The sequence below is a fragment of the Mirounga leonina genome, unplaced genomic scaffold (genome assembly GCF_011800145.1).
Source record: "Mirounga leonina isolate KUSES-001 unplaced genomic scaffold, KU_Mleo_1.0 Mir_114, whole genome shotgun sequence".
Classification (NCBI taxonomy): Eukaryota; Metazoa; Chordata; class Mammalia; order Carnivora; family Phocidae; genus Mirounga; species Mirounga leonina.
Window position 1 is genome coordinate 42,197,574 of NW_023270265.1, and position 11,740 is coordinate 42,209,313.

At 52.0% G+C, this 11,740-nt stretch overlaps 1 protein-coding gene across 2 annotated transcripts in view; it reads right to left on the bottom strand.

Moving 5' to 3' along the window:
- Positions 1–539: 539 nt before the first annotated feature.
- SFXN4 (sideroflexin 4) overlaps positions 540–11,740 on the bottom strand; it is a 23,485-nt gene continuing 12,284 nt past the window's right edge. For both annotated transcript variants that reach the window (XM_035030117.1, XM_035030108.1), the window contains 3 exons: positions 9,896–9,981; positions 8,145–8,262; positions 540–2,450 (listed from right to left, as the gene is read on the bottom strand). In XM_035030117.1, the coding sequence (XP_034886008.1) occupies positions 2,373–2,450; positions 8,145–8,262; positions 9,896–9,981 (282 nt within the window). In that variant the 3' untranslated portion in view covers positions 540–2,372. The remainder of the gene's footprint in view (positions 2,451–8,144; positions 8,263–9,895; positions 9,982–11,740) is intronic.

Here is an 11,740-nt window from a genome sequence, read left to right on the forward strand (position 1 = left end):
TGCAGAAATAAAATGGAAATATTTTGATACTCTTAAGTTTTAGGCAGCTGAAGAATTGTGCCCTCTTTCTGTAATTCTCCCCACTTCGAACAAAAGATAAAACCCTTTTGTCAATGCAGATGCAATGCAATGGGGAGTTCTTACAAGACCTGTTTGAAAGTCCAGGGGTCCAGGCTCCCTTCTCCCACCCCTGGCTCGCCCCCTGCTCTCCCTGTCCTTGCCCTTCTCCCTCCCCCACTTCCTAGGGCTGGCACTTGTCTTCTTTGAAAAGATGCTCTCGCATTTCTACTCTGTCACCTGTTAGTGGCCAAGCCTCCACCTGGGGCCTTTGTATGAGTGTTGTTCTTTAATTTTGTTTAGTGTACACCTGTGGCTATACTGAGCCATCTGGTAGAACTTTTTTTTTTTTTTTAAGTAGGCTCCAAGCCCAGCGTGGAGCTCAACGTGGGGCTTGAACTCACCACCCTGAGATCAAGACCTGAGCTGAGATCAAGAGTCAGACGCTTAACCGACTGAGCCACCCAGGCACCCTGGTAGAATTTTTTTACTGATTTTTTGTTCTTATAGGCTGTTGTGAAACCCTTTTAACCAAATTTGAAGATAACCTGTGGGACCCTGAAAGCCACAGATAGATTCCTTGACGATTTGGGGCAGGGTATGTTGGAAACATCCTCCAGTATGCCGACGTTTGGGTGCCTGCCGTGTCGTGCACGGTGTTGTATCCTGGGCCTTCCCTGATGCCCAGACACACTTCCTGCTCTCGAGGCACAGTTTACGGGGGCGCAGGGACAACAAGCAGGCTCTTCTGCTGCGGTGTGGCGAGTGCTAGACACAGTATGAGTGCTATGGGAGCACACAGAAAGGGCACCTAATTCAGTACTGTGAATCCTGGAAGGCTTCCTGGAGGGAGTGATGCCTAAGTTAGACCTGATGCATAAGCAAGAGTTAGCCTGGCAGGGAACAGCTAATATGAAGGTCCAGGAAGGAAAGACCATAGTCCATATGAGGAACGGGGTATTGGTCCAGAGTGAGGAAAAGGAGTGGCAAGAGATGAGTGAGGTTAAGGCTTTTGCCTGGCAGGGAATCTGGACTTGAACTGATGCACTGGAAAGCCGGCTAAGGCTTTTACGCAGGTGTTTGTCAGAGCAGGCTGGGGCATGGATTGGAGGAGCCAGAGAAGATGAGAGAGGAATACCAGCAGGGGATGCTGTTGCCCTGGGCAGGCTTGGGAAAGGGGCTTAGAGACCCGACACCTTGGGGTCAGCTGTGAAAGGCCTCGGGAGGGGAGGAGTAAGGGGGACACCAGTGCTCTTGGGTGATGTTACGTGGCGGTGCCATTTTCTGAGATTGGGAGGAAAAGATGGTCTCAAGTGGCTTTGTGGATGGCGGAGCACCCAGTGCAGCAGGACGAGGGCCTGTGGCTCAGGGGAGCAAGCCCAAGGCTGGGTCTGAGCACCCAGCAGAGTGGCGGTGGGGCCTGGAGGAGGGCAGTTTTAGCAGAGTGGAAGGTGGGGTGGAAACGGTGAGGGGAGACAGTCTTTGACCAAGTTTGGCTCTCGAAGGATGTTTGCTTGTTTAATAAGGCTGGTGAGTCACGTAGTTCAAATGTGACTGCGAAGCAGGGAGGAGGCCCGGCAGCTGCAGAACCAGGCCCTGAGGGAATCCGGCCAGAGGGGCCCAGAGCCGAGGGCACAGCTGGCCTTGCAAGGAGGCCTCTGAAGGACACTGTGAAATGACTAATAAACTTACCAAAAGTTGAGTGTTCGAAAAAATCAAGAAGGGTCCACCATGCCCAGGGCCCGGGCATTCCATTGATGGCCCATCTCAAGGTAACAGGAACCTCTGGTGAGCGCTGAAGGCCTCTGAGCCCCAGAGCCACCCTGTCTCCCTCCTCAGTTTCCTCCCGTTCTGGACTGCTTAACATCTCTGCCCTCAGCCACCCACCTCCTCTCTCTCCTCACTGGCCAATGACCCTGCCTCCTTCACGGTGAAAACCAAAACAACTGGCCAGCACCAGAATCTCCTGGCACCAAATCTGCGGGCCTCTTTTGGTAAGTTTATTAGTCATTTCACAGTGTCCTTCAGAGGCTGATGAACACATAGAAAATGGACTCTTCTATCAGCCGTTCTTTCTGCAGCCCCATGGGGGTGGGTCAGACAGAACGGCCTCTCCTTTCTCTTCTCTCCTTCCATCCAGGCTCGAAAGCCCAGGCAGCAGCCTTGAAAGGGCCATGGCCTGTGTCATTGGAAGGCAACCTGTGGGCGCAGATGCCTCGGGTGCCAGACCTGCTGCAGAGTTCTTCGATCGGACAGCTCGAGCAGAGAGGAAGGTGTTCAAGCAGGAACCAAACAAATTCACCGAAAACACATCCTTACACCCCTCTGTTATAGAAGAGTTCTGTTTCTTCTGTTGCAGACTGAATTTCCTTTTCAAGTTCACTGCACTGTATCTGAAAAACAAAGTCAAACTCTTCATATTTTTTTGTTTTAGAACTTTCCTTGCCTCTAAAGTTTAAAAAATTCAGAAAGCATCTGTTTCCCAGTCCCACTTTTTTCAGTGATGTCCAATCGATAGCACAACACATGACTTCCGAAACACTTTGTTATGGAGAATTTTAAATATAAACAAATGCAGAAAGAATGTAATGAACCCTCATATACTCATCACTCCGGTTTATTAACAATCTGCCAGTCTTCTTTCATCCAGCATACCCAGCTTGGAGGTATTTTCTGGAGTATCTGAAGGCAACTCTCAGATCTGCCATTTTACCTACAAATACTTCAGTGGGAAATTCCGAAAGATAAAGACTTTGTTATGTAACTGCTCTGCTGTCATCACACCTAACAAAATCAACAACAGTCCCCTAATAACCCAGCCACGGTCCTAGCCTAGCAAGGGGGCGGAAGTACTAGCTGAGAGTGGCAGGCAGGGGCGGCTTAGCGGAAAAGGAGTTTTGCAGGGGGACAAGCTTCCCCGTTAAGGTCCTTGAGTTTCCAGACCAGAAGGTCGCTGCAGCCTGTGGTATGTCTGAGAAGAATATCCCGGTCTTGGGCAGGGGCCTGTTGGCCTTGGGATTTCTCGACAAGCAGAGCTGGCCACCCTAGGCCAGACAAGGAGGCAGGGCCCCCACTGGCTCAGGACCACCATTCAGCCACCTCTGGGTCCACCTTGGATCAACAAGGTATTTTCAAGGTCCAGCAAATGCTAAGACTTACTTGGGTGTTGGTGGGGAGAGGCTCGAGAGGCGAGATGGACTCCATTTCCTGCCTCTACTCTGGCCCGAGAGCCCCTTCAAGCCTTGCAGGACCCACCTGCTGCCTTCAGAGTACAGCCTGCTTCCTCGGCCTGGCCGTGCACGTCCTGCCATCCGGCCCCAAGCATCCTGCCAGTCACACTCAGCCACATGTGCCCAGCTACACTGGACCCCTCAGCTCTCCTATACCCCCACTTGGAATGCCCTCTTCCCTCCCCGATCTCTGTTCAAATCCATCCATGTCCAAAGCTTCCCGCTTCCATGCAGCCTTCCTGGATCAGCTGGCAATTCTCTTCTTTTCCCTAATTTCCCCACAGCCTTTCAGTCATGTTTACTTTCTAGCAGATAAGCATTATTTCCATATGTGATGCATTACCCTTTCTGCAAAAACCTGTAGCATCTGCCCCACCTGCTCTCTTCTATGGCCTCAGAATTTTAAGTAGGTCCAGAATAAGACCTCATTCCCCAGCTTCCCTTGCAGTAAGGCTTTGACCACATGACTAATCTCTGGCCAATGCACCAGAAGTAGAAGTGCCACCTGGCCAAGTGGAATGAGGAAGGTGCCATCTTGCACCTTGAAGATGGGGCCCAACCCTAGGGATGGTGGCCTGCTGAGCTGGAAGGAATTAGATCCCTGGGGACTCCATGACACATAGCTTCCTTACTGGGCTGGCTACCTCACTGTAGAGAGCAAGATGGAGTCTCTCACGTCAAATGGGAGCCTGTGAGGCAATGATGCAAGCAATTAAAGGTACGAGGCTAAACATACCAGCTACGAGGTATCGTGGGGACCAGCATCAGCTGACACCCCAGAACCGGTAACAAGCAGAAGCAGAGGAGGTCTGCAGGGGCCCAGGACCGAATGAATCCATCCATCCATCCATTCATTTATTTGAGAAAGAGCGCGTGAACAGGAGGTGGGGGGCAGAGGGAAAGAATCTTAGGCAGGCTCCACGCCCAGCACTGGGCTTGATCTCACAAGTCAGAAGCTTAACCGACTGAGCCACCCAAGCGCCTCCCAATTAAATCCCTTTTAAAAGGGGAGAATTTTTGCAGCAAGCTGTTAGACTCTTCAAACGTGACCCCTCTATGTCTGACCACTTAAAGGCATCTGCTGCCGAAGGCTCTGCCAGATCTCCGAACAGAACCGAGATCCTTCCCTGCTTGAACGTCAGAAGCAGCAAGTGCCGAGGAGCTGACCCGGACCAGACCGGGGCCTCATGTCAACTGCGCGCCCACGGACTGCCTTGGCGTTTGGTTCGTTAGCTTCCTACACCCTTCTCTTATCTTGTTTGTTGTGTGGCTTGTCTTACGTTCTGCTCGGTGCGCTGTGTAAGAAGCCAAGTTTTATCACCTGGTGACATGTCAATGAGCTTGGAATCCTGAACCTGCTTTATCGTTGTGATTAACTTTGCTTTATGACTGAATCAAGCTGACGTGGAAAGGCACACCTCGTGTGTGCACGTGCGTGGCGTGCTCATGACTCCCAAACTTCTATGTGAAGGAGAAATACACCTTCACCTTGTTGAGGTCACTGTTATTCTGATCTCAGTTCCAACCAAATGTAATCCTAGTTAATACAGAGCCCTTTCTTCCCTCCCCCCTGGCTACTGGCATTGAACCTAAACCACACATACGGGTGCCCCCCCGGGTCCCTTTCTCTTCACTTCCCCCCGCAGTCTGAATGCTCACAGGTTCTAACTTTTCCAATTCAACTCTGTCTCTCTAACCGACTAGCATGGACTTACTCCAAATCCCCCATCACCTCCAGCCAGAAAACTTCTACAGCCCCCCAGCTGTCCTCCCAGCCTCCAGGACTGGCCCCACTGACAGCCTGGCATCCAAAGGGTGGTATTTCTGAAATACATCCTGACTAAGCCACTCCCCCCTCGAAACCTCTCCTTCATCATCTCCATATAAAGTTCTATCACCGTGGGGGGCCTGTGAGGTCCTTCACCAGCTGGCCCCGCCACTCCATAGCTGCACGCCCCACAGGGGAATCTCATCTTCTCCTGTGCCCCTGGCTCATCATCTGTAAAATGGGAAAATGAAACGTTGTCTTGAAGACGAGCGACTGCTTGGCAGAGCCCCCAGGACACAGAAGGTGCTGGATAAACAGAAGTTACACTTGTTAACCTGCCCTGCCACTGCCCCCGGCCCCCGACTGTCGACGCTGCCTCTGTCATGCCCACACCGCCCCGGTGCGTGTCTGTGTCCCCTGCAATCCCACTGTGTCTGCGGCTACCTGTGTGCGGGGGTCTCTCCCTCACTGGCCACAGTGAGGGTCTCCCTCACGACCCAAACACATGCATTCAGCCCTGTCACTTTAAGTCTAGTGGCCGCCTGACTCGAGGAGGCTGGTGAGAGTGGCGGTGGTAAAGTGGAGAGGGTTGCTCTGGCCACTGGCAGGCTGTCCTGGATCTCGCCTTTCCATAAGAAGGGTGACCCCGTGCCACAGAAAGCAGCCACGAGCCAAGGACCAAAATGCTATCACAGAGTAAGGAACCGAGTTACTCCTAACATCGCAAAAGTGAATCCCACGATCCATGATGACATGTACAAGACAAACCAGAAAGAGACCCAATTACCTAACAACAAACTCGTTGATTCTAGATTCTGACTCCCCCATGCCAGCAAAGGGAGCTCTGCAAAAGATTCTTCCCTTGACTTCTTAAAGCACACCACCCCCACCCTCAGCCAGGTCAGGATTCCTGGGCTCTGTGGTTCCTCCTCCCCCTAGGTCCCCAAATCAAAGCCCGTGGTGGCCACATGCCATTGCTTTCTCAGAGCTACTCAAGGGCAAGACCCTGTTTACTCATGGCTGACCCCAGCACCTCGCTTCCGGTCCGCCAGGGGAGGCCCTTTGTAAGTGTGTGGACTGAATCCAAGAGCCCGGGGGGTAGCCAGATCAAGGAAGCAGGGCAGCAGGAACTCCCCCAAGATTTAAAGACTTTTGTCAATGACCTAACCTGCAGATCAGCCACCTGCTCCACTCCTGAGTACCAAGGCAATCCAAAATAAGTATTCGCAAAAGGGTTCACTGTTACCGTAATCTTACTGTGACAAACCATGTCCTAATAGGTGGGCCTGGGACGGTTAAAAATATTTTCTAAATTTTGGGGCGCCTGGGTGGCTCAGTCATTAAGTGTCTGCCTTTGGCTCGGGTCATGATCCTGGGGTCCTGGGATCGAGCCCCGCATCGGGCTCCCTGCTCGACAGGAAGCCTGCTTCTCCCCCTCCCACTCCCCCTGCTTGTGTTCCCTCTCTCGCTGTGTCTCTCTCTGTCAAATAAATAAAATCTTAAAAAAATATATATATATATTTTCTAACATTTTATTTTACTGAGAAGCTGCCCACCCCATCCCGCCCCTCAGCACCCTCAGAGTGAGTATAGCAACCATTTAAGAGAACTTAAAGTTTCTCTGTTATGTGCTAGCAGAGTTGCCCGAATTAATGACGCTGTGAACCTAAAATTACATAAGTTCGGTTTGGAACGAGTTCATTCCAGAATTTTGAAGACATCACTGATTTTTTTTTTTTTTTTTTAAGATTTTATTGATTTGACAGAGAGAGAGAGAGAGACAGAGAGAGAGGGAGCAGAAGCAGCGGGAGTGGGAGAGGGAGAAGCAGGCTCCCCGCAGAGCAGGGAGCCCGATGCGGAACTCAATCCCAGGACCCTGGGACCGTGACCCTAGCCGAAGGCAGACGCCTAACGACTGAGCCACCCAGGCGCCCCAAGACATCACTGATTTTTAACTTCAGTGGCAGAAACAAGCATTTAAAATTTCCACCTAAGAAATGCCAGAACTCGGGCGCCTGGGTGGCTCAGTCGGTTAAGCGACTGCCTTCGGCTCAGGTCATGATCCTGGAGTCCCGGGATCGAGTCCCGCATCGGGCTCCCTGCTCGGCAGGGAGTCTGCTTCTCCCTCTGACCGTCCCCCTCTCATGCTCTCTCTATGTCTCATTCTTTCTCTCTCAAATAAATAAATAAAATCTTTAAAAAAAAAAAAAAAAGAAATGCCAGAACTCAATAATACCTATTACATCAGCAATGTCCTCAACAACAGCGACAACCCTTTGCAGAGATACTACTGTCTTCAGTTCTCTTTAACAGATACGGAAACTGAATCTCAGAGAACTGAAGCAGATTGACCAAGGTCATGGAGGAGGTGGGAATTCGAATCTAGGCCATCTGACTCATCATAAAGTAGAATATATCCCCGGCGATACAACCGCAGTAACACAGGAATCATTAGCTGCCTGTGAGTACACAGCTTAAAATAAAAATTCGGTTCCTTGGTCAAGTCAGCCACATGGCAGGTGCTCAACAGCCTCACGTGGCTAGTGGCTGCCGTGTGAGCACACGGATCAAACATGTCCATCACTGCAGAAAGTGCCACTGCATGGGGCATCACTATGGAATATTAGGAAGTACTTAAAATATCTCAAAGGTTTTTAAATGTCCCAGAAAAATGCTTCTGATATACCACTAAGAAAAACAGAATCCAAAACTGCAGAAGTGATCTGAGGGGGGGGATTAAATCAAGTTATTTTTATAACTTTTGAAAACTGCAGATTTTTTAGAATTATTTATCTTACTCTTACAACGAGGAGAAGAAAAAGGGTTTTGGGGCACCTGGGTGGCTCAGTTGGTTAAGCGACTGCCTTCGGCTCAGGTCATGATCCTGGAGTCCTGGGATCGAGTCCCACATCGGGCTCCCTGCTCGGCGAGGAGCCTGCTTCTCCCTCTAACCCTCCCCCCTCTCATGTACTCTCTCTCTCTCTCATTCTCGCTCTCTCAAATAAATAAATAAATAATCTTTAAAAAAGAAAAAGGGTTTTGAGGTTTGTTTTTTTTTTTTGAGAGAAATTTGAATAGGGGGCACTTACCCGTTCAATTTGTGGGAATATACTAAAAGAAACCGGCACCATCAGTCCCATTACTAAGACAGTACAAGACAGCTTGAAGGTCCATAATGACCACGGATATTGCCGGAAAAACTGGGTCCTGTAAGAGACAAGGTTACCAGGCATTTTTAGAGGCTGGCCCTCGGCTCGGACGGTCTGGCGTGCAGCTGCAGGCCCACGCCCTGGTTCCCCTCACCCACAAACACGAGATACCAGCAGCCTGTGCATCAGGCCCGCGGTTAAGCACTTGGCGGGCACTGCCCATTTGATCCCCCACAACCCTTTGAGGTTCGTGCTATCATCACCCCCTTCACATAAACGAGTGCAGTCCACTGACTGGTTAAGCCCCAAATCCCATGGCTCAAGAGTGAGAGGCCAGGTTCTAGATGCTGGGCTCCGCTGACACGATGGGACATTCTGCCCCTGACCTCTGAGGGCGTGAGAGACCGCACGGGAAGATGCGAAGAACCCCAGCCTGGGAGTCAGAGACCCAGGGTCCCGGGTCCGGCTGGGGTCTGCACCGATAGACCAGGTGTCTCGGGCGAGTCCCTTCCCCCTCCTGAGTCTTGGGTTTCTTCACACGCAGGATGCAAGGGCTGAGTCAGAAGAGCCCCCGAGGTCACTCCAGCATGGACACTGTTGTGGCTGTGGGGGCCACTGGGAAACGAGCACCATCTCTCCGCCCCAGGTAGCCGGTGCCTCGATGTGGGCTCAAGGGACAGACTGGAGGACCCCAGCTTCCAAAGGCGCCCCAGCTCTGACCCAGCCAGAGTGGTCCAGGAAGAGCCTGGGCCAGCAGAGGTCTCCACCCCCATCCAACCGGTGGACCACGGGAAGTAACACTTGGCTCTAAGCAGCATGCTGCTATTTCTTGAAAATGCAATCCTTCCGGGGTCCTAACAAAGGCTTCCTAGCTCGCCACGCTGGACGGAGGGATTGGTTCAGGTGACCCCATCTGGGCCAACGGAATCCTTCCCTGGGAGTCTGGGAACTGAGTGGAAGACATTCTCTGCCTTCGCTGGGGTTTGCTGTGTTTTTCATCCCTCCCCAGGACGCTTGGAGGATATGAGCTGGGAGGTGTTGGCAGTCATGTCCCTCAGCAACACGAAGAGGCCAGAGTGTGGCAGGACAGAGGAAGCTGACACCATGAAGATGAGGAGGAGTAGAGCTTCTGCTCGGCGACCACAGCCTACGTGGGCCCCCTGCCCACAGCCAGGATCTAAACCAACACATCTGCCTTCTGGCCTAAGCCACTGCGTGTTGGGTTTCTCACACCAGCCGGCCCCCAGGCCTTCCTGCTAATAGGCCACTTCTTGCTTCTCAAAAGGGATGATGGTCCACTAAACCTGGGCCACTTAGGCTAACTTAACACACGCTTGCCATGAAGGGGGAAGACCGGCCGGAGCAATCCTCACAGCACATCAGAGCTGGGAGAACCTGCAAATCACCTCAGCTCGGCATTCAAGACCCAAGGGGCCGTGCCCGGGGACACAGAGCCAGCTGAGGACGGGGCCTGGGAGAGAGACCGGGGCTGAAGAACGTGCACCTCTGGATTTCCACGCCTGCCCCAAATCAATCCTACTGTCTAAGCTGTGACGGAGAGAGTTTAGCGGGAAGGCAACTGAGCAAACTTCTTCCTATCCCTCCCACCAGGTTCAGTGTTTGACAAGTTTTGTAAGGATTTTGAGTGTCAAATGTTCGTTCCCACCTGGGGAGATGAGCGTGCATCTTACCTTACAAAAAAGTGCGAGAAGACTTCAGGGATGAAAGCTGAGGTCCCAAACAGCACTACTCTGGATGTTGCTGTATCTTTAACGGCCTAGCAGAAATGGAAAGGAAGCATCTTAGCACATGGAGTGGGACCGTTTCCAGGGATCCTGCCACTCAAGACAGAGATGAGCAAACAGCAGCTCTCCTCTCTCACTTAGAAAAATACTGCGCGTGGAGAGGTGGAGACAGCCCCTCCGGGCACAGAGCTGGAGGATGGCTGGGCTTGGTGCCGGGATTTACCTCCCGCGGACTCCACCGTGGTCTCCCCATCGGTCTGCCAACCACCCCATCACTAAGTACAAGCAAAGGCAGCTTACAGAAAACTCGTCCCCTCGGGGGGAATGCTGGATCTGCCACAGAGGACTGCTGGGTGTTTTCCTTTCAGTCCAGGAATCGGACACTGGCCTCCCGATCCCGAGCAGCTCCCCAGTTACTCTCACCCCTTCGAGGGGAGGAACCCTCCAGAAGTCCAGCTCAGAGGGCACCAGTGTGGCATCACACCCACACGGACCATGCACCTGTATGCACCCACCTTTCGCTTGTGTCACTAAGTGTGCTATAAAATCTTACTTCGCACAAACGTGTAGCTTGTAACGTTTTGTCATCTGTCCTATAATACACACGACTCTATATATGGAGCATTTAAACATGTCATTGACCATATGGGTTAGGTGCACAAGGTCACACGTACTCAAGGGCAATGTAAGAGAGGCTCTCAAGGGAAATCCTGACCACAGATGACACTCGCATGTTAACTTCCGAAGCCAACTCCTGGGTAAGTCACAACTCTCCATACAGCACTGCTGTGCACGACATGAACAGGCACACAGACACTCGACCATCCCCTCCCAACCCTCTTTCCCACTTCTGGCTTCCTAGGACGGGGCTACAGCCTGCCTTCTGGGCTCCTCGCCCCAGCTCGGCAGCCTGCTCTCTGCTTCTTACACTGACGCTCAGCTCATCCGATTCCTCTGCAGGGAACGCCTTTCCCCATGGGGACAGAGGGGCTAACGGGGGTAGCTCTTAAAAAAATACACTTTCAGGGGGCGCCTGGGTGGCTCAGTCGGTGAAGCATCTGCCTTTGACTTCATGATCTCCGGGTCCTGGGATCAAGCCCCGCATCCGGCTCCCTGCTCAGCGGGAAGCCTGCTTCTCCCTCTCCCTCTGCCCACCCCCCCCAATCGTGTGGCTCTCTCCCGGGCGCTCGCTGTCTCAAATAAATGAATAAAATCTTTAAAATAAATAAATAAACTTTCAGGAATATAAAATAAAATCGCTCCACTTCAGGAAGAGAGAAGTGGCTGCTGAGGGTGGTGTGATTCAGTGGGGCTGTCTGCCTGTGTGCGAACCGACCACCCGTCCTGAGGGGCACCGGGCCCAGCCAAGGGCAAACAGAACAGATTGGCCCCCGAAATCTGATCAAAGGTGCCTTATTACAATCAGATATTGCTGGTTGCGTACTTTCTGAAATTTTAGCCAAAGACAATAGACCGTTTGGTGACAGGGAAATGATGAAAGAATGCTTATGCTTACGCACAGTTGCAGACTCTGTTCTTCAGAGGAAGATAAACTTAGAAAAAAAAAAAAAAGCAGAGCATCAAATCTTTCTTTTACCCTAACTTGGCCTTCATGCAGAAAATGAAGTTCCTCCCGGAGAGAGGGACTAGAAATCCAGACAGCTCACGGGCCCGAGGCCGCCTCTCCTGGGAGGCTGAGCACTCGGGCCTCCCAGAGAGAAGTGAGCCTGCGGCTGAGGGCGTGGCCGAGCGGCTGAGGGCGTGGCCGAGCGGCTGAGGGCGTGGCCGAGC